This window comes from Falco punctatus (genome assembly GCF_963210335.1).
Source record: "Falco punctatus genome assembly, chromosome: 5".
NCBI classification, from domain to species: Eukaryota; Metazoa; Chordata; class Aves; order Falconiformes; family Falconidae; genus Falco; species Falco punctatus.
In genome coordinates, this window is record NC_137584.1 from 66562293 (window position 1) to 66585449 (window position 23157).

Genomic DNA, 23157 nt, shown 5'->3' on the forward strand with positions numbered 1-23157 from the left:
GCTGTGCACAGGGGTGTAGCCTCGATCCTTGCTTCATTGCAGTGGTGTTACGTACCGTAGCCCTGAAATGACCGCCTTTTACAGTCCTGCTTCCCTCTACCTGCAAGTATAAGGTGTAAGGCTCACAGAGCAGAGGCTTTATTCAGGGATCAGGTGAAGAGAATGAGGGCTGCAGGAAAGGACCTCCCTTTGCTGAGGCTCACAGCCTGGCCTCTCCTTCTGAGAGCAGGTGCCTACATAGAGCCCATTTCAATTCCTTCAAAGAATTGTTTTCTCCTGTATGTGGCCCCGAAGGAAGAAGTCAGTGCCTGCCTCCCCCCGCACCGTTCTGTATCTCCAGTGATCAGAGCACTTGTTTAGGAGCTACAGATGTGGCTCCTGGTTCATTTCCCAGAACATTGTGTTTTGTCCTCTGTGACAAACTTACCTACACAAAACTTTGAAAAGGGGACTGAAATACAAGGCTCTTCCCCTCCCTTCCCCATGGCAATGTTGTATATTGCCAGGTCATGGCCTCTCCTTGATTGCTCCCGTGAATTCTGAATCCCCACCCTCTTCCCCCAGGCAGCAGTTCGAGTTCAACAGGCTGGCTGAAAGTACAGTCCATGCTAGGCTAGCCCCCTCCCGGCAGGCACTCTTCAGGCTAGCCTACATCCCGGGTAAGATACTCCTCAGGAAGGTTGGAGGGAGGCACCTGAACCCCATCGGGGAAAAAGGGAGAAAAGTTGACCTTGGGTCTCCTGGGGGGGGGGGGCACTGCGAGGCAAGCAGGGGGAAGGAAGTTCCCCCCCTGGGGAGTTGAGAAACTGTTCAAAGGGTCTGGTGAGGTGTTAAGCAAAAGCAGTCAGCGGCTCAGCACATGGGGGGAAGTCGATGACAAGCACTTGCAACTGGTTCTCTCCCCCAGCTTGGAGGAACTGGGTTGCAGCTGACTCAGGAGCTGCGTCAAGTCAGAGGAATGGGAAGAGGGTCACGTTTCCTGGGTGCCTGAGACACTGCAGCAAGCGATGGGGTAGCCATGGGCATCTCCTACCTGCTGTCCCACCTTGGAAGAGTGATTGCTGTAGCATGGTGTAAGGAGCTGGAGCCCACTGGTATGTGTTGGTGTGCTCTGAGCAGGCTGCACACCCGGGGCTGTGGGTCTCGTCTTGCATGGAGACGTGTCTGAGCTCTGAATTCCAGCACTGAGCCCAGGGGGAAGAGAGGCATGGCCCAACGTGGGGTGGTTCTGGGTATGTGAAAGGCAGAATGTCCTGTATCTTGGGATGCTGACAACCTAAAAATAGAGCCTCTGGGATTAGGCAGTGGTTGAGCAGGGGCTTTTGGGAGCGCAGTTCTGAACTTTAATATTTCAGTTCTGCTCCAGTCCTGCTTCTGGTATTAAAGGCCTTACATTCCTTGCAGCTCATGTGAATGTCACTTAAACATGCCCAGGGCATGCAATTATAGCTAACTACCCTGCAAACTCCTCCTGGCATCTGAAAAGTTGAATTTTTCCATTTGCATGCACCCTCGCCTGCCTTGCAGAATCTTTTCCTTCTGTCTAGCAAACTGCTGCATTAAAGGTGTGCATCTTAAGTCATTCACTGCTGTTTTACCCATGGAGAGCCAATAACAGTGACAGCGAGACCTGATTTTATTTTTTTAATTATTTTTTGGGGTACTATTTAAGTGAGCACATGTAATTCAATATACACTGAGAACTGATCTACTGAAGAGCCTGCTGTTTCTAAATATGGTAGCCACTCTTCATAACAGGCATGTTAAACTTATAATATATTAGGCAGAGGTGTTATAAGCCTTGTTTTACCAAAATGGATTTTCTTCCTTGGAAATAAATAGGGAAAACTGGGGAGGAACTGTAACTGAGCTCTGACAGATGTTCAAGTACGCGAAGCTTAAAGAGGAACGTATGCTATTTAGTTTGCTCACAGAGGCTTTGTGACCTGTCTTCACAGTAATGATGACACAAGCCTTTTTGAATAAAAGGAAGAAATTAACTGCCTTGGCTAATTGTACCCTTGCTAGCTAGCTAACCAAGGACACCATTTGACTGTGAAAATTGTTGGTGCACCCAAATTTCTCAGCTGGGGAGAATATCTGAAATGAGAGTTCCCATATCTGTGGGTTAGAAGTGCTATTTAAAAATCTTCCTAATCAGAAAATGAAACACTATTGCTTTAAAACAGTGGTGCACTGCTTTGAAAAATTAAGACCATATGGAATCATTTATTACTTTTCAGTCTCTGGTGCAATTTTATGTACCCGCTAATGCATAAAGTCTTTCGGAGCAGGAATAAAGCACCACAAAGAATGATTTAGTGCTATAGGGTCACCAAATCTGTTTCAGATTACTGCATGTTTCAATCTGCTGAAAAGAAGGGGATGTCCCTCAACCAATGAAACAATGATGGGGGTGCTGGGGGGAGAAAGCCTGTAAATCTGAAATGCTTTGGGAATATAGTGCACATATCCACAAAAACTTTTAAAGGATTCAGTGGGGATTTAGTCACGTGAGAGATACAGTTATCAAGCAAATCATAGTAAGTAACAGGAAACTTAAAGTCAGTGTTAATAGTACAATACTTGGTTGCAATTTCAGGCGTCTAATGAATCATGTTTTCAAACTGTACAGGCCCACATAGGCATGTGACTGTAAGAGAAAATAAGAGCAAGTAGTCTGGGAGTGCACAAAAGTGCTTTTGTTTATAGTTCTGCGGTCACTGGAAGTGCCTATTCTTGTGCTTATTCACAAACACCTCTGCCTCTTTCTTCCAGAAATCCTATCCAAACTTTTTTGTTCTGACTTTGAGTACTTTGTGCTTCAGTTCTTTTCGTATGATTTCTGCAAGGTTCGGTCTTACAGCCCCCTTCCTCCGGCAAGGGGCTGAGCTGGGTCTGATGCCTTAGTGCTTTTTTTTCTTTTCTCTCTTTTTTTTTTTTTTTTTCTCTCTGTCTGAGTGACAAGCTGTGGGGCAATCTTTGAGCTCAGGGCCTGGGCATTTTCCTTTCACTGGCTCAGCAGGGACCAACAAGAAGAGGCTGAGTCTGACAAGTTAACCATGCATGGTTCATGCCACCTGGCAATGAGCTCTGCAGGCATGGGAGGCAATCTTTATGCCTTTATCATGAGCCTAAGAGCAGTACAACCGTCTGGCTAGTTGTAATTTAACAGAAAATCCATTTTTCATCTTGCTGTGGTGTTGTGCTTTCTTTTAAATGTCATCTGTAGAGTCTCCCAGTGAGTGAGTGGGAGCTTCAGTTTTGCTTTGTATTTCTTACAGACACTGACAGAAACTTTTTCATATGAACATGGTCCGCTGGGTTACTGAAAAAGAGCCAGATTCTTCTTAGAGGCATAAGGAAACTAAAAAGGGTTTGCAGTAGCTTTTATACTTCAATCTAACTATTTTGTCAGTATATATTTCTCATTTATAACCAGTAGATTGACTGGTTCTTTTATTAAGGTTGAAATCTTACATTTTTAGAAGAGTCATTAAGCAAGTAAATCAATCTTCTGGTTTCCTGTAGCACTGAAGCTTGTTCATCACTGTTGTTCCTTCCATCATTCCTTAAACATTTGATAATCAATCGCAGTAACTTCAAATAAGTTCAGGTCTTTTGTTCAAAATAAATGGAGTATAGATGCTTCATCTGCATCTATACAACACCTTAACACAACCTCTCCTGCCTGCTCAAATTATAGCATCAGAATACAATTCTTCAGGCAAAATGAATGAATACATAATAAGGATTAAAACAAATATCATGAGAATTAATTGCTGTCTTTGATGAACTTTTATCCAGATCCTATCTCTTATCCTTTGGAAAATCTCAAATAAAACACTCTTTAAAGTCCTTTAAAACTTTCCTGACAGTAGTTGTCAGTTTAGGCATGTATTCCAACTTTATTCCAACTTTAACTGGTATGTATGACTGGTAAGACTATTACTTGCCCATAGATGGCAATAGCATTACACTGCTGAAGTAGCCCCCAGCCTATGAAATAAGGCTGTGATGGTGGTGAATATTAACTTGGGGAATGGAAAGAAAAAATATCTTGCCTTTTTTTTTCTTTTTTTTTTTCTTTTTTTTTTGGCTGCGGCAGTGGTGATGGGACTATTCTACTTGCAGGAATGTTGGGACTAATCATGTGAGAAAAGATCCTGGAGTGATGAGGCAGCATATTTCCCATGTCTGAGGTCAGGATTTGTTCTGTGAAGCTGACCTTTAAAACAGCCTGAAAATGAGGAACGTGGCACCAGAGAGCAGAGCAGGAAGCATGAAATGATGTAAGATATGTTTCTTCTGCATATGAAATACTTTTTTTTTTTAAAGCTCCAGGTTTGTGATTCAGCATTTTCTGCCACTGACATAATATAAGAACGGGGAAAATTCTGTGGAAAAGAAAGTTCCTATTTTTCTAGTCAAAATATTATAAAATATTAGCCACCGGATAGTTTTGTTCCCTTCTGTTGAGTTGAGGGGGAGATTATCTTTTCCCAAAATCACTCTTCCTACAACCTCCTGATCTGGGAACCCTGGAATTGTAGAAAAAGTGGGGTTTAAGCTTAGCCTGGACACCTCATCTACCTATAATGGGTGTTGAGTGCCACCAGCTTTGTTGGCGTTTGATACCTGGGTGACTGCTGTTTCGACTCTGAGAAGCAACAGCAGGACAGACCTGCCATGAGAAAGCTTTGGGGTGCCGGTGGTGGGTGGATGTTTGATGCAGGATGGGCAACTCAAGCACCCCCCAGGGCTAAAGCATCAGCCTGGGTGAGGTTGCCAGCCTGAGTTTGGTCCCAGCTGCACAGTGATGCAAGACCTCATACACAAAACCTGAGCTAATGCAGAAGTGCCTTTACTGCCTTTTCTTCCTGTGTGTCTTGCTGAGATGCACAAGGCTGCATTGAGGGCCTGATGTACCTACCAGAGCTTCTGCTGCAATGGAAATCTTGTCTTTCCAGTGTCAGTGCGAGCTCTTGCACCGCTGGGCAGGAAAAGAATTCCCCACCCTCTTGCCACTTTTCTAATCAGAAGCCCTGCAGACCTGTCAGGAAAGAGGGTTCAGAAGAAGAAAGCAAGGGAGTTGCTTCATCCTTTGCCCTCCTTGGAGGCTGATTCTGTGTTAAGATGGTGTCTATTTCTCTTGGTAAAGGGGGCAGCAGCGGGGAGCACTCCCAGGTACTGAAGCTCAGCTGGGTCCACAGCAAGACTGCAAAATGGTCCCTGGCACAGTGTTTGCCCAGGCTGCTAGCACTTTCCTGAACAATTACCAGGCATCGATGTAAAAGGTCTGGCTGCAGCCACTCCAATGGGTAAGAGAGTTTAACAGCCTGGACACAGCTGCTCTGTGCCCGTTGGCTAGTTTATCCCTGTGATGTGGTCTGGGTGTGCCTGAGGCAATCTGTGCTCAGAGCGGTACCCTGTGCAGGGGCAGCCTTGCTTTCCCATGTTGAATCATGTCATGGTGAACAAGCAGGGAGACAGCCTTGTCATGCTTTCTCTTTACCTGCTGAGGTGGCAACACCAGTGAAGATGACTGATGGCTGGGTTTTGGTTGCTCCAAATGCCAGCCAGAAGGAAGCTGGCTTTTATCTGCCTAAGTCTCTGGATAGCAGACAAGCAACTGGATACGACCACATACTGTATTTGTGAGACTGGCACTGGAATGGCTTGCGTGTTTTAAATTGATGTTGAAAAATGGGTGGTGGAGTATTTGAGCCAGACAAAATGATTCAGAGCCTGAAGAAAATGCTTTGCAATGGGAGACATGAGGCACTCACTCTCCCGAGCTTATCAAAAAAGACTGAGCTGGGAATTGATTATGATGGCAAAGGAACTTCCTTGGGAGAAAAATACCAGGTACTGAAAGGCTCTTTAATCTAGTAAATTATGGGAATGTAACAGCAAGCTGAAACCAGATAAATTCATATGAAAAACTGGGCACAAATTTATTGGAATGAAGGTGATTAATCACTGTAACAAGCTGTCAGAGTAGTTGGTGTATTTTCCAGATGTGTCTGAGCCAAGACGGGCATGTTTCTGATGGCTGTGCTCTAACCGCAGTTAAAAGCGTGAGTGACACTGTAGTCAAGGCTCAGGCAAGCTAAGCAGGTGAGGTCTGAAGAGCTGTGATATGCAAAAGGTCTGACTAACAGTTCCCAAAGGAGCCATGAAGATCTAATGGTTCCCATCTGTCCTTAACCCCTGGAAGACTGAGAAAAACAGCACTTGGCAGGAAGTGGAAGAATCAGAATGACAGCCCTGTCACTGGCACGCTAACATGCCCTCTGTTTCTGTAAGGACTCTGTCTTTTACCTGCCCAGGGCTTCACTAATGTATTCTCAACACCCATCGCAAGACCGATCTTTCTCCAGTCCACAAGCCCTCTGTACAGGTTGGCATGAGTGTCTTTCATCTTGGGCAAGCATGAATAAATATTCATGATGCTCAGCAGCTCATGTAGTAGCTCAGATAAGTAGCTTCCTTTTTGTTTGTTGTTATTTCATCTTCTTGAGCTTTGGACTTGCCTGTTCTCCATGCCTCCTCATTTCCCTAGAATCCATTTCCTTGTATTGCCTTTGCCACTGGGCTCAGTGCACTTGTGCAGCATTGATAATCTGTGCTGCAGTAGATCTTGGAGGCTGCTTCATACTCAGTCTGGCACCATTTGTTCCTCGTAATTTGACAAAATGAGCCCTGTCTTTCTTGCATAGATTTCACACGGGATGGTGTTGTGGTTTAACCCTGGCTGGCAACTAAGCCCCACACAGGTGCTCGCTCCCTCCCCCACAGTGGGATTGGGACAGAGAACTGGAAGAGCAAAATTGAGAAAACTTGTGGGTTGTGATAAAGACAGTTTAATAGGTAAAACAAAAGCCACACACACAAGCAAAGCAAACAACAAATCCATTCACCACTTCCCATCGGCAGGCAGGTATTCAGCCATCCCCAGGACAGGAGGGCTCCATCACATGTAATGGCTACTTGGGAAGACAAATGCCATTACGCTGAGCATCCCACCCTTCCCCCTTCTTCCCCCAGCTTTACATGCTGAGTAAGATGTCATATGGTGGGGAATATCCCTTTGGCTAGCTTGAGTCAGCTGTACCGGCTCTGCTCTCTCTCAGTTTCTTGTGCACCTGCCCACTGGCAGAACATGGGAAACTTGAAAAGTCCTTGATTTAGAGTAAGTATCTTTAGTTAGCAACAACTAAAGCATCAGTGTGTTACATCATTCTAATCTTAATTCCAAAGCACAGCATTGTACCAGCTATTGAGAAGGAAATGAACTCTATCCCAACCAAAACCAGAACAGATGGGTATTTCAGTGATGTGCTGTGTATGTAAGAGCTTGTCAGGAACTTTTTGATAAAGTCCCTTTCATCCAGAAGTATAAATTGGTAGATGCTGTAGCTATTGGCAGGAACACACTAAGGTATCTTTGCAAAATACCTGCGATCTGTATCTAGAAAAGTGCTCTAATCTCATTTTTAAAACAAGACTTCTCTCCTGGAAAAACATTTGGTGATGGAAATCAAGAGTTTCTTATTCCTGTTGCCTTTTCTGGGGTGCCAGTGAGTTCCCACTTCTTCCTCCTCTGCTTGGGATGATGCAAGAATTTTATTCTTAGAGCCTAAGTCAAGTCTGCTGGCTTCTCTGTGCTCCAAGGGTAATATTGTAGAAAGTCAGAGCTGAAACAAGGCAAATGAAGAGGTGGAATTGTCATCTAGTTGCCATCAATACTCACAAGCCATTAATCTAGTGCATGGATTCTCTGGAACATGGGAAATTAGAGGCAGAGCTGGGGTGGGAACTGAGATCTCCAAATAGTAAGTGTGTTGAACTTATTTTTATTTGATGGGGAAAAAACTTTAAAAAAATAAGATATTTTTTTTTCTTTTGAGGAAATGCAAACAGTTTTCCAAGCAGTTTTCTTGAGGCCCACGTGCTTCTAGAAAGCAGTACAAGTATCTGCATGAGCAAAGAAAGAGCTCCAGCACAGGAAGGTACAGGGGATGTATGGAGAATAAGGCTGTGGCTGGAGAGATGGAAATGGGTTAGTTGGGGCACCAGGTGAAGTCTTGCAGTGGCTGCTCTTATATGCAAAGACAGCAGCTGAAAACAGACCCAGGCAGGAGCCGATTCAGACTATTCTCAGCCTTTGGGGAAAATTCTGTTTTGGAACTGAAGGACCTATGGTTTAGGCTGAATGGAACCCATGAGTCTAAAACTTCTTCAAAACTCTGGGGAGATGTTGCTTTTGACCTCGCTCTGCAGCTTGGATCCATTTGCTTAGTCACTAGCCAGATGCAGGCTATTCAGAGTCAGAAAAAGATCTGCCTTTGCTCTCTGGCTCGGATTACTTTACTGTGCACCCCTCACCCCCCAGTTTATCTGCTCTTACATGCATACCCTGATGCAAAATGTGGGTAAAATAAGTGCCTAGTCCTTTTGCTCTCTTTCCTTTCAGCTTGTTGATCCCAGAATTCAGTCATATGCAGAATAATGTGGAACTGAAGGATGGTGGCTTTGCTCAGCTGACTTAAATCTCACCTCTAAGCCCATGCTCAAAAAGACCTACCTATTCTGAGTGGCATGGGAAGCTCTCCAGGGCCCAGAATGTGAGAAGTAATCAATTCTTGTAGAAACATTTCTGCGATGCTGTGGAATCCAGCCAAGAGATATGATGAAAGTGAAAACTTGTTTTCTAGGACATCCAGTTTCCTTTAATTTTGTCATGCCCATAGAACTTTTCAGCAAATGTCTGTATCCTTCTGTGTGTTGATTGTGTCCTGTGTCCTTTTGTGATTTGGTTACCCTGGTGATCCAGCCAATTTTCCAGAAAAGTCAGCTCCATCAATGTTCCTTGACTTGTCACATTAATGGCCTGCTTGCTCCTTCAGTAGACTTCAGCATCCATTGATTGCAAGTTCTTTCATGGGCTTGGACTCTTACGAGAAGAGATCTGCAGAGAGGGTTATGCTCTGGGATGCCTGATTGAAGCTGATTCCCACCCCCCCCACCCCTCGGCCTTGTCACTTCTTCACTCTAGCTGGACTGATCATCTTCCTTGTCTCTTGAAACACTGGGGTAATCTTTCTATATATCACAAGACTTCTGTTCCAGCAGGCTCTCTATAGAGGTGAAGTTTTCCAGTAAAAGTCTCTTCCTATGTGCCTTTGATGTGTTTATGCAATAGTTTGACTTGAAAAAGTCTCAACATAATTTCTGCCTCTAGGCAAGCCACAGAGGGACCAATGCATAACAAGTCTGTCTATATTTTCCACTTGAATTTAGCGGGTTTTAGAGTTTGAGAATTAAGAAGTACAGGCTAAAAGGTAGTTAAATATGTGACAACACTGAGCCTTCAAGTGCCTGGCTCACTGAATGCCCTGTGGGGTCTTGCAGTCTGTATGGGAGGGGCTCAGCACCTCAAAAGAACAGAACCTGACTGTACGACGAGTTTGCTTTGCTTGCGCCACCAGCCAGCAGAGGATGCCAGCCTGGAAGGAGGAGTTGCACAGGGAAGCCCAAGCAGACAAGAGCTGCTCCCGTTGAAAAAAAAAAAACAACAAACCCAACAACAAAATAATTTAAAAAAGAAAAACGACCCATGACATGTTAAACAGAGGTTGACTCATCTCCTCTAGTACCTTCTTCGCTTCTTTGCCCATGTTTTTTGGAGAAGAGACAACCTGTCTGTTCCCAGGACAGCGGCACTGGAAAGGATTGATGTAAGCTGAGCCACATGGGAAGAGGAGGAGGAAAGAGAGCGTGGTGATGAAGGGGTGGTAGGACAGGACTGGGGAGCTTCCTGAAGCTCTTAACCACAGCAAGCCCATGCAAGGGCCACCTCTTTTTATAAAGGCATAATCATGGGGTTTTCTTTGAGGAGTCTACTGTAAGCCAAATCCTACAAGTGCTCCAGATCTCAGAGCATCGGGGTTTCAGGCTTGTTCAAAAGTCAGGCTCCTGCCAGCTGGAAGGGCACTGGCTTGTATTACTGGGGAAGAAATGAGGCTGTATCAACTCCAAAGCTGTTGCGGGTGTCATGATTTTTTGAGAACAATGTCAGGATCACAGCAGGTGAAGATGACCACACTAAGGAGATTTCTTCACTGAGATACTGAGAGCAACTTGTCATCGCAGCTGCTCTTGAAGTCGTGGAATTCACAGCTGCACCTGAAGTTGAGTGATTCTCCCTTTCTCATAAGACCACTTGTATGCACAGCGAGCACCCCAGAATTAAATAAAATCCCGGGCATGGATGGCACTGCTCACCAGCTCCACTTGCCAACAAGTTCCCACATGCAGGGGCAGCAATGACCATCCATCCCCACGAGACCTTCTGCATCCCAGGCTGGAGGCGGCCTCCCACCCATGCCAGTGTGGTGCCAACACGTGATCCAAAGGGCAGGCTGGAGGCCGCGGCCCCGGGGGTATGCCTGCCCGAGAAGTCGTAAGGTAGCCATGCAGAAGCACCAGCCTTCCCAAACGCTTTTGGGACCTGGCTGTCACCTCGCCGAGGAGCACATGTGCCTCACGCCCGCGCCGAGGGACCTGCCTGGTGGCTGGGCCAGGGTGATTTTGCTGGAGCCCAGAGTCCGGCCATAAGGGGAAGGCTGGGGTAGGATCAAGCAATGCGAAATGCCCTATTTCCCTGAGGATAAGGCAGCCCCACTTCCAAGGAAGCCCTTGCTTCCCCAAACCAAGTAACAGTTGACTGGTTGTGTATTAAAAACATCAATGGTCTGTGTCACGGTGAGGGTCAAGCCATCCCCGTCCTGCCTGCCCCACGCTGCCCTGTGCAGCCACCTCCACAGCCCTGACACCCCTCCGCCCTCGTGTTCTGTCACCGACCTGCCTGACGGGGGGCACGGCGTGTCCCCACGGTGCCGGGGGCCACCACACGGGTGGCTCCAGCCGCCCGCCACCCGGGAGGCTCCCGGGGCGTTATTCCCCTGTAGGAGCTCTGATAGTTGGGGCCGCCATTTTTTCCCCCGCACTTTCTGAAAGGATTTTCTGCCCCAGCTGGTGCGGAATTACTTATTTTGCTTCGTTCTCGGACTGACGGCGAGGCGAAACAAAACGCGGGGGCACGCTTCACCCAGCGCTGCCCGGCAGCCGCCGCCGGAGCAGCGGGAGGGCGGCGGGGCGCCGGCGGGCCGGGCGCGGTGCGGCGGGGCGGCCCTGCCACCTTGTGGGCCCGGCCTGCCTTGCAGCCGCCTCGCAGCCGGCCCCGCCGGGCCTGGGCGGGGAGTGTGTGTGCGTGTGTCTCCGTAAGTTTTCCACGGCAGTTTTAAAATATGAAAGATATTAAAAAAAAAAAAAAAAAAGGGTGGTAGAATGCCAGAGGCGCCGCCCTGGGGCACACAGTCCGTTCTATCACGGGGAGGAATATGGCTGACTACAGAGCAAGCAGGAGTGTTCTCAGAGTCCCGGCAGGCGCAAGCCTTGTGAGGGTCTGGATGCCTTCTTCCGTTAGCCCAAGGACAAATATCCTAATAGATCTTTGCCAATCTAGAATTTTATAGACCCAGCTTGCTAATCGTTTACCCTCGGAGAGGCCTGTGTGTGTGCTCTCTGCTGAAGACCAGGAATGCGCGTCAATTGACAGTGGCAGCAAACGGCACACACGACGAGTGTGATTCGTGTGAAATCGCCTGCTTGGCACTATCGAAACACCCCGATGAAGGGAGAGCATTGCTTGTGGTTGCACATCGCCGTGGGAAAGGGTGAGGAGAGAAAAACTCTCTCCTCTGTGGCAAGAGGAGCGATCCCAACGCACGGTGGAGCCAGATGATGGCGTATGGTGCACCCAAGTCCAAAGATATTCCTGCAAACAGGATTAGGGACTAGCTTTCTCTTCTCAGAGTCAGCCTTTCGTGCTAATTTACTGCTTATCCTGCCTTAGCCCGGGTTCTCCATTTTGCCTAGATTTTGGAACAGTGGCGCCTCAAGTCGCTCGCTCACTTAAAATACAGCAGTGAACGTATCTGTTGGCACTGATGGTAAACACACCAAAGTTAGGGGAGAGGGAACCACAAATCCTGGTGGCAGGTCTAGCCTCTGCCTTCACCAGGAGCATCCCAGCCCAAGTGAAATGGTAAAATCTCCCCAAGAGCCATAGCACAACAGGGGTTTGTGCATCCCCCTCGCATGGCTGTGGGAGGCCTGTGGAGTGAAGGCAGTGGGAAGATGGGAGTTTGTGTCTGTTTTATGCCAGGAAATTGGAAGCTCTGGTGAAACTCACTTTTCCCTACTTTTAGCCTCTGCTTACACTGTTATACGCAAGACAAAAATTCAACCATCTTCCTGTTTAAAGGACAGCAGGTGCTAAAGCCCAGCTCCTCCTTTGTAGGACCCTACCTTCCGCCCTAGCCAGGTACCCAAGCACATTGGAGGATTTCGACCCAAGGCCTGAGGCTTTTGCAGCTCACTTCTTGTTTGGGACATTGCCAGGAATGTGAGCCGTTAACAGCTCAATGGCTTCATCTCCAAATGAGCTGGCAAAGGTTTTCTCATCCGGGAAAGTTTTTCTGTTTACTTTCCAGCTGTAGCAGTGGATCAGAGAAGCAGGTGGCTTACCAGCTGGTCATGCTCTCCTTGCAGACCTCGTTCCTCTCCCACATTGGATTAATCATCACCTTATCATTTTGGAAAACTTTTAAGTTAAATAAATGCTGGACCAAACAGGGGAGAACCACAGGGCTGCCTGGATGCTAAACTGTGGTGGCAGGTGGTTAAACAGGAGGCAACTTGGCTATTAAACCTTCGAGTTTCACAGAAGAAGGAGCTGAGGTAGAGGAGTGGGGCTGGGGAAGAGGAATGGAGAGTGCCTGAGCAGCACTGTACAGCTGACCAGGGGCAAGCAAAGGGATGGTAGACAGGTCCCTGTTTGGTGAGGGGACACTAGTTTCCAGGCTGAACAGGAAAAGGCAACCTGGCAAGGACAAGGGCACAGCTTTGTAATGGTACAGGGGACCCTTGGAAAGAACGTGAAATGAGAACAATCAATTAACAAGCTGCTGTGGCTTCAGGAAAACCATTACAGACATACTGGTGTAATGAGCACATCTGCTGTACAGAAGCTATTTAACCTTCACCTTTGTGCCTTATAAAGGACCTCTGGGGCACTGGGTAAGGCTGTTAATTATTAGGGTCAACCTTAGCAGACAGAGGTGTCCTCAAGTATGGGTTGCTGTGATACACTCGGATAATTTCTCCATTATGTCAATAACTAATTTCCTAAATTGTTCAAGAATTGACAGATTGGCATCCATTAACCAAGCCTTAACTCATGGCTATGGGAGCAGCTACAGGCCACAAGGACTGCAAAACCCATTCGTAGGTCCTTGAGTACATATTTATATATATATATATACATATACACGCTCACACACACATACCTACACACTCCTGTAACAGCTCGGTGTTAGCCATTAGTAAATCAAATAACCATATAAAATGCCTAAGTAGACAGTGGCAGACATTGGCTTGAGCAGGTGTCTTGATCCTTAAGCACTATCTGCAGGTGCTCTGAGAGAAGGGGATGACGTCAGTCTGACTTTTAAAGAACTGTGTATTGAGAACTTGTAAATTAACAGAATTGTAATCAGACCAAAATACCAATCATATATACTACCAAAAGTGTGAGGGGGGGGAAGAAAGTTCCGTACAGCAAACATTCATTAATTTGGTAAGCCGTGACTTGTTACATTGTTCACCCTTACGCTGCAAGATGAATCTCATTGCTCTTAGTCATACAGGACATATAACCTTTTGTACTTCAATGCAAGCATTTTTTCCCCAAGCACAGCCCATGAAGAACCAGTATATTTAGAAACTGCAATATAGGTAGGTAGGAAAGCCCCTTGATTCAAAAAGCGTTTTTATTGTCTCAAAGCCAAGCACAACTGGAAAAGCAACCGTCCTAAGCGAAGCTGTTGTAAAGGGCTGCTGTTGTAAAACGCTGAAGGCTTTGCTGCCCGAGCTGGCACACTGGCTGCCCGCAACTCATGGAGAAGGGAAATGGCCATGTTACTGTGTCACAGCATTACCTGTGTCTGAGCTTACCTGCCTGAGACTCTTCTGGCTGACTGCTTGGAGTTAAATCAAAGGAGGATGAGGAGAAGCAGGAGTGAGGAGGAAACAAAACAATGATGGTGATAAAGCCTAATAATACTGATGGTCCTCCAGGGGATCGGTGGGGAGTGAGGTGCTGCAACAATTGCTGCCAGAAGGGTGACAAGCAGTTTTTCCAAGGCCAGTGATGAGCACACAAAGATATTAAACCCTCCCCCAGCACAGATGAAAGGGCTGGGGCGTGGGGGTATGGAGAGGAGGAAAGAGCAGCCTCTCATAGAGAGACATTACTGGAGTTGCAGATGCGCCTGGGCGTGCAAGCAAAGCCAGGGACCGACAGGCTGCTGGGAGGATTTCAGGGGCTTGTCTGAGCTGCTGGAGAGGTGACGAGGGGGAAGCCCCGAGCCCTCCCGCAGGCTTAGCCCTGTCTCCCGGGTTGCGGCTTGCGGCGGGCTTTTGGCTGTAGTGCCAGCCATGCTGCCCTGAAAGGGACAGTTTCAGCTGTCCGCTGCAGGCAGTTTGGACGGGAAGGGGCTGGCAGGCAACACATTCAAAGAGCAGTCCTGTTCATATATCAACACAGGGAATGGAGTGGGTGGGCCAAAATGGGGGTGCCAGCCCAGTCAGAGGGGGGTGAAAGTGGCGGCAGCAGCCCTCATCTACTGAGCATGTGCCCTGGGAGAGATGGCAAAGGTGAGGTGGGGAAGGACACTGCTCCTCCACCTGGAATGATGTCTGGCTTTTTTTTTTTTTTTCCCCACAGGCATCCTTTATTCGACCAACCTCAACTACCTTCCCGCACAAACCTCATCACACCTGCGCATCATCACTGCTGCAGCATCACTGTGAGCAGGGGGCACGTGCCCACAGGAGGGGCCATGAGAGGAGAGCAAGCTCAGGTGCACCATGCTCCAGAGCCATCTTCCCACTGAAACTGGCCAGGCGGCTGTGACTGAAATTTAATTTGCCTGGTGCGTTCAGTGGACATTTTAATCAGCATTTCCTACAATCTACTTGGCAAAGAGGCTCAACTGGCAGCTGCCTGACTGAATGGGCTTTGCACCCAGTCTAACCTTCTCCATTCGCAATTTCCAGTGCTGGAAAACCTTTCTGTCTCACTTTCAGAAGTTTCTATAGCAATCACGCCTGTCTAGTGAAGCACTGAAAATGGCAGCCCATTCAGATTGTAATTTTGCTGGACAGTAATTGCTCCTCTCTCCATTGGCCTCTGAAATGTTACTTTGCAGGAGATACCAAGCGTAACTAGAGGAGACTGGTCCTCTGCCTATGTTTTCAACAAACTTCACCCCCCCACCCCCACCCCAACTAACTTTGTTAGCTATTTGTCATGTGTTTGAGCCTGGACTAACACGGAAGCATTGTCGAGCACATCATACCTCAGTTACAGGAAAGACCTGATGTAAGCGATGCTTTTAACAGGCCTGTAGGAAAAAAAACCTCACTGCCCAACACGTCATGTTGTGACCTGAACATTATCCATCACTGCAGGCAGAAAAAGTTACACAAGTGTGTTTGGCTTTGCTATTTGTAAAAGACTTGAGGATACAAGGAAAGCTTTTTTCTTCATGTCAGTGAGCTTAGTTTTCCTGGTTCAGTTAACTTCAGCTTAAACAATCACTTGATCTTTTGTTCCATGCTTCATCTTTCAGTGGCTGTGATTGCTCTTAATTACTGTGACACTGAAGAAAAGTGCGCTAAAAATGTATTAATGAAAGCTTTTGCCTTTTGCAAGAAGAGGATGCAGTAGCATTTTACTACAGGTTGTAAAGGAATCAATCAACCATTTCTTGAGCTTTTCTAATCATCTTTCCCTATATTTTTATGGCTATTGTTGCCTGCTGGAAAAATTAGCTTAAAGCTGAGTAAGGGGAATTGTGGATAAGTGTTTGCAATTTGGCTTTGGACTGACACAGTGTGATTGCACTCAAAGAATTTGAAGTCTTTGCACTGGCAACAGTACTTGAAACTGGGACTATAGGATTCGCATCGGAAAAGAGTGGATTTTTATAACGATTTAAATGAACAATTTCAGCTAGAGAGTGGATTAACAGAGCCAACTAAACCCTTCACCCTGACAAAGAACTGGCGGGAGGACTATAGAAACTCATCCAAAATTTTACCAACATGAATGCAGAGTAATAGGTCAGTGAGAAGCATTTCTGTATTTTAATAGCGCTCTTAGAATTCAATTCAATTTAAAACAAAAGTTGTTTGACAAATATGTGGAGAATGCAGAAGGCTGGAGAGGGAGCAAGTGGCCTGCATCCTCCATCTGCTCCATCCTCTCTCTGCTCTCGTGGAAAGGACTACCACTGCAAGTCCTCCTTCTCGGCGGGCAGAAAGGCAAATGCAGGCACTGCCCCAACCCAGGGGTCAGAAACGTCTCCTGTTCTGCAGGGGCACGGACACCCCCCCGGACCCCACCTCCATACTTCACCTGGGCCAGAGCTCTCGAGGCCCAAAGCCAAGCAGCAGGTAACACCAGGCCCAGGGGTCTTGGGGAAGCAGAGACACACAAACCTGTGTTCCTGCATCAGAAATTAAGTTGCAGAACAGAAAGATTAAGTACCCCAAGAGGAGCAGTGCTTTTCTGTGGCAAGAGATGGACATGTTGGGGATTGCTCTTCCTGAGAGGAAATGGATCGGGATACAAAAGAAATATCCACTGGTCAAACAAAACTGCAATGGCAGATTGGCTGCATCAGTTCTTGAAGGATTCCAAAAGAGGCTGCGAAGCATGCAAAGGGGCTTTTTTTGAGCAAAATTTCTAATTGGACCCCGATGGCTCACTGCTGCAGGATGTTTGAGGGGAAAAAAACCCCAAAACTTTAGACCAGCCTGGAGAAGGATCCGATAGTTACATGAGTAACAAGGGACGCAGCCATCGGCGAGGATACAGCCTTCTGCTTCACAAACCTCTGTGAATCTGTAGTGAAATATTAAGAATTTTCTAGACACTCTTCTCAAAGATTGGATACTGCACTGCTGCAAGCGAGATACCGGAGCAAGTTGGTCACAGTTTAATATTCAATATGATGATCCCTCTCTTCAAGAAATGGGGAGGATCAAATGTTTCCAGTAGAAGGTACAGAAATAGCCCCAAAATGTAACCCCTCCTAAAAAACTTTACACCACCAGTTTCTAAAGCCCAAGCTGTCAAACCCTGTCGGCCACCTGTCAGCAAGAACTGTCTGTCTGCCACTAGCATCCCTGGAGAAGTACCATGGTGCAGCCTTGCTCTCCCGTTCACCACGCTAACAGGTGCTGCGTGGGGGCACCTGCACTGGGGTGCTGCAGCGACCCTCGGACCCTCCCAACCCATCAGCGCAGGGACTTCGCCGCCTGCCTAAATGTCAAACTGCTTCCCAGGGGCAATTTTCCAAGCTGCGTAAAACCTGTAACAACTAACTGCAGAACTAATTGGCTGACAGCAAAACCAGATCTTGAACAGTAAGAATCCTAAATTAACAGAAAAAAAGGGCACTTTAATTGCGCTTTGCCCTCAGCTGGAGCCCCTCACACTCAAGTTGCTGGAGAAGAGTCAGAGAGGTGAAAAAAAAAGGTTCCAAAACCAAAATTTAGGGCTGCCAGCAGCAGTAACTGAGGAGCACGAGTCTAAACTGCCTCTGGAGGAGAACCTTTCCGACAAGTCCCAGATACACCCACCAAAAGCTAAGCCACATGCAGGGCAATGGTCTGCCCGCCACGGCTCACCCAGGCAACCAAGTGCCCAGAAACCGGCAGTGCTGCCAGTGTGGGTTTGCCCCCTAGATACAGAGGTTAAAAAAACAACCCAACACCTCACGAAGTATTTAACAGAATGCCTATCTATCCAGAACACATACCTAAAAGTAGCATGAATAAGAAGTGAAATGCTTATAAAATCTGGATTTATTAGGGTTTTTTATTACAATATAAATTCTTCTCGAATAACAGAAGGATTTAACAGTGGTCAGTTTGTTATATAATAGACTCAAATGACTTTTTTCTTTTTTAAAATCTCATTATGCAAGGAAAATCCCAACAGAATTTACAAAGCCACTGTAGTTCACAACTATAGGAGCTAAGCTTGTAATGAATCACATAGGAAATCTGTCATTACAGGTAGAAGAAAAACTATATGAATTGGTCAGGGTTTTAATCACAAACTTCTGATCTTTTTTCTTTAAAATAGATGCATTATTTAAAAAAAAAAATCATCACGTCAAAGAGGCATGTGGTGTTCAGTTGATGGCATTAATTCTGTAACCCAAACAAGGAAGCTAATCCACTTAGAGTAGCTAAATTATTTTTTGCACTATTTACATACTTTACTGAAGTATTTTCATCCCAGAGCCTCAGAAAGCATCTTAGAATATTAATGAGTGAAGCCTGGCAGCACTCCAGTGTTAGCAAATAAGAAAGTAACATCATTCCCATTTTATCACCAGGGAAACTGAGGCACCAGGCATATTCAGATCCAGGTAATTGCAGAAAGAAACCTCCTGGATCTTGATCCTCTTAGGTCTTGATGGAGGGACTGTTCTTCCTCCTCATTAGATCATTGGTGATTGTGCTGAGCGGCTTGAAACCTGCTCAGAGGTTTTTTTTCCCATGTTTAAATTGCTGCAAAATAGGTGACATCTATCCAGTTGTAGCGTCATTATGATCACCTTTACTCCAAAAAAGTCATTAATAGTTTTCATTTTTAGATCAAAAAACAACAGCAGCAAGCAGTGTATCTTCAATCCCTCCAAAGACCTTTGGAAGACTATCTTGTTATACCCAAAATACTGCAGTTGTTCCCTCGATCTGTGCAAAGGTAAATACTGAAAACCAGCAACTGTGAAAGACAGAATCGCATTACCTATTAAAAAAAAATAATAGAGCTACAGTACAAGAATGTGAATTGAAAATACAGCTTTAAAGATAAAATGTCTGTATGGATAGAGTGACTAAGCTCACAGAAGCTGTAATATAAATTTTTGGACACTGGGAACATTCCTTCATCAATCAGGTATTTGAAGTAAGTTAGCTGAGAGATCCTCAGCTAGGATGTGGCCTTTATAAACCAACATGAAATGTTTCACATGGTCCACAATCATATGGATTTTACTTCCTATAATAGCAAAACATCATACTGCATCAATAAAGTTACTCTAAGAGACCTTTAAAAATATGTAGTGTTTGCTGAATGACCAAAAGGAAAATAAAAACTTGTAGACGTGAGATGACAGGAATTTGCAAGTTAAGAAAAAACTAAAAAGCCAATACTTGAACTTGGGATAGAAGCATCCAGCATAAATCCAGCAATTTTAAGGCCATTAAGGAGCGTGCATAATTTATTCACAGGCACCTTGCTGTTTCCATTTTGGCAAATACAACATCTTAATGTGGGAATAAAAAGACACAGAGCGCTGCTGCAAGGAGGCAGCCAGGCAGCAGGGGACAGGAGTTTTGGGAACGGAGGTGGCCCAGCACCCTGCAGCAGGACATACCCAGTGTTGTTCATCGTGCCCCTGTGATAGGTTCTGGCCAGCACCAGTCACCTGGAAGCTGTCTAACCTCAGAAGCAGCCCCCCCTGAATTCACTATTGGAAGGAGACCTTATGCATACTACAGCATCATAAAATAAGCATATAGGGTCTCACTTTCTTCAAGAAAGTAGACTGTCACAAATATGCTGCTTCTGTGGTTATTGCGGGGATCCCTGCCTGGGCTAGCTGACCAATTGGTGCCATCAGTCTCTCCTTGCGGTCCTGACCTAGAAGTGGTAATCCACACTCTGCAGTGCAACCAGAAACACTGCACACTGATTTAAACAGCTTTTCTTGTTTTCAGCTCCAAACCACTTCTGGTATATTCCCCATTTCTTCTCCTTGATTACTGCTGGCACCTACCAGTGCCTCCCAAGAGATGGCTTCCTCACTGGCCAAAGAAAGACTGCACTATGGTTTTGTATTTAGCAATATGCCCTGGAAGCAGCTCTGGCTCTGGAAGCTTATGGGAACTTCCCTCCTGTAGTTTAACAGAGTTCACCGACATCCTCAGAGGCTTTCAATGTCGCATCGGTCCCATTGCATTTAGGGGCTTCCAAAAAACTGGGGTATCGGAGTTTGGGATGGGTGCTCAGGTTACAGAAAAGCCTCAGGAACCAACAGGCAAAGCTGCACCAGTTTGAACACCAACAGTTCTGCCTGGGGGCTCCAGGGATCTCCTGGTTAAAGGAGATCAGTCATCACCCAACAGCAATTGTGGAGAAACACTTTACTTCCCTGCCTGAAACGTCTCCAGTGCAGAACGTGCCAGGCCCTCCTCTCTCAACGTCCTCCCAAAACGTCTCACCTGTGTTCTGCATAATTATACATTTCCTCTGTACCACACGACAGAGGAAGACATGCAGGCTAAACACACAAACAGGTTTTAAAACAATGCAAATAAATATCCAGATGCAAGGTGCTTTAGGGCACCTGCCACCACCTCCCATTTTCCCACAATACATTCTGGGTCAGACAAAGCAGGAGGCATTTGAATGACGCTGGGAAAAAAGTCAAGGCTGAAGCTTCAGGAGAGTTATCAGCACAGGCCCAGGCTGATGAGTACAGACTGCCATGTATAAATAGAACCACACACTCTTAAATTATATATATTAGTTTTAGCTATATTTATATATATGTATAAAGTATACATATGTCTGTCTATATACAGACACGCATGAATTTCATTAGTCCCTCTGTTGAGAAACCTAATACAAGTCTCTAAAAACATACATCAATTATTTGGATATTGTAAAGTATAAGCAATGTATTCTGATTGGGGTTTTCATAAATATGCATTAAAATTCTCCATGGTGGTCACCCTTGTGGGAACAACATAGTTGGGTAAGTTGTAAACTATAAATATAGGCTTAAAAACTTTCTGAAAAACAGATACAGCTTGTCTAAGTAACTTCCAGGACAAACAGAAGTGATCAGAACATACTTAAGCCCATGGCTCCAAAATGTCCATATTTCCATGCAAGCGCACAGGACTTCTCCAATCCTCCCTGCCCTGAAAAGTCCCTTTTAAAAGCTTTCTGTAATTGTGATGGGGGCTATGTTTGAAATAATTTAATCAAGCTTAACAAAGGCAGAGAAGAATATTTTTCGTAACAGATAAAGTACAAGAAAAAGGTCATGTTGCGAAATCCAAGAAAACCCCTCAAATTTGGGGACAGTGTGTTATATATCTCCTCCCTAAGAAATTAGGGCACAAACGTGTTTTTAACTAAAAAGGTTTCCAACTAAAACCACATTGCCCATTTTCATGTTTTGATGTATCATTTAATATTCCATCTTTACCATAAACACATTCCTATTGTAACATGATGAATTGCCTCAGTAGGACTGTGTACTGCTCTCCCCAGGTCAGGGGGCAGGTATGCTAGCAGCAACAGGAGGTTTGATATAGATGAAGCCTGAGAAAATTCAGGGTGGAGGTATGTCACTGGTGTAGAGGCAACATATCCAGGCTTGCAGAAATCACAAAATTTAGGTAGGAAGGGTATTAACATGCACTTATATGTTACAGTATACCCTGTCTTACCATAGATTCTTTTCCCATCCACAATTACTTAGATCTTCATCCTGGGTGGTTTTTCAAGTGCCTTCAAGCTTCTCCTCAGGGTTCTCTCTTGATTCAAACCCTTAGTTTTCAATGAACCGGACTGAGCAACAGTCTGATTGCAAGAAGCTCTTAAAGCCTGAAAGTCAGCAGATTGGCTACACACAGAAAATAGGAAAAATCCCAGAATACACTACAGAGGAGTTCCAGGATTCTAGCAGGGACCTATACAATATCAGAAGTTTCATAAAGAAAGCGTTTAATTTCTCTTTTATGCAAACTTTGTACGTCACAGAAGCAGTGCAAGAACCTCAAAGTGTCCTCTTCATGTGACATTATAAATCTACTGTGAACCCTGCACAGCCCATTAACTTTGCCTTTAGACCAATTCTCCAGAAAAATTCTAATCCCTTTAAACTTCCTGAAGATCAAAGTTATATTTACAGTAAAGAAAATTAAGGCAAAATTTCACACGTCCACACACTGGTGGTACGGAAAAATAACTTGAGTCCTCATGTCTTAAGCACAAAAACCAAATGGTGAATGAAAACATGGTCCAGATGATAAAGTGCAATTATTATTTCAGTTGTGCTAAAAAGCCTTCCAATTCTTTAGTTTTACTTCTTGGTGATTTTATTAAACTTTTAATTGTAACTTTTTTTGCTTCTGTCCCCATCTTTCCAGTACTGTTCAGTTTGCATTTCTGTAAGCCGTGAGACAGTCCGCTGAAAGGCAAAGATTTCCTCTTCTCCTGTAAATATGGACAGTCCTTTGGCGGAATCCTACATTAATACACAAAAACAGTACCACAGCCCTGTGAGAGATGTAGCTGTACTGAAGTGCGTCCTGTCTAACTCCTAAGGCTGAGTGCTTTACAGACTTTGACAATACAAGACAGCAGCACAGCACCAAAAAAATAAAATTAATGTCCAAAAATTAAAGAAAAACACGTATTTCAGCTAGGTAATCCTCTGAAGGAACATAGCAAAATAATAATTTGAGTTTAAGACAACATGATGACATGTTAAGCATCTATTTTCTCTTTTCTGGTGACTAGCTGCATACTGATTTAGACAAATAATTTTAAAATTCATTAACAATAACTAGGTTATAGGGTACAGGAAAAACAGATTAATAAATATGCAAAATAGTACTGTTTGTGAGGTAATACCATATAGTCTAGGAAGAGGTAGAACAGGCCACCTTTCATTTCTGTATTTTAAATGTAAGAGCTAAACTTAAATCAGTATTTTTGTACATGATTGAACAGGTATAATAATTAACAATGAAAATGACCCTGAAACTTAAGTAAACTGGTTCTATATATTATGACATTTTCTTTGACTATGAATAAATAACACAACATGCAATTGTGAGTGACAGATGAGAGTGCAGAAAAAGCAGCAAATCACTAGTTAAATGTTTACTTGATTCCTCTTCCTAAAATGCTACTGTAATTAT

General features: G+C 45.1%; 1 protein-coding gene and 1 long non-coding RNA gene across 3 annotated transcripts in view; one reads left to right on the top strand and one right to left on the bottom strand.

Moving 5' to 3' along the window:
* Positions 1-19298, top strand: part of LOC308064488 — a 25399-nt gene extending 6101 nt beyond the window's left edge. Inside the window, exon 2 of the long non-coding RNA XR_013928401.1 lies at positions 908-19298. This is a non-coding gene — a long non-coding RNA (uncharacterized lncRNA). The remainder of the gene's footprint in view (positions 1-907) is intronic.
* Positions 18307-23157, bottom strand: part of AFG1L (AFG1 like ATPase) — a 78372-nt gene continuing 73521 nt past the window's right edge. For both annotated transcript variants that reach the window (XM_080389036.1, XM_080389035.1), the window contains one exon: positions 18307-22478. In XM_080389036.1, the coding sequence (XP_080245162.1) occupies positions 22341-22478 (138 nt within the window). In that variant the 3' untranslated portion in view covers positions 18307-22340. The remainder of the gene's footprint in view (positions 22479-23157) is intronic.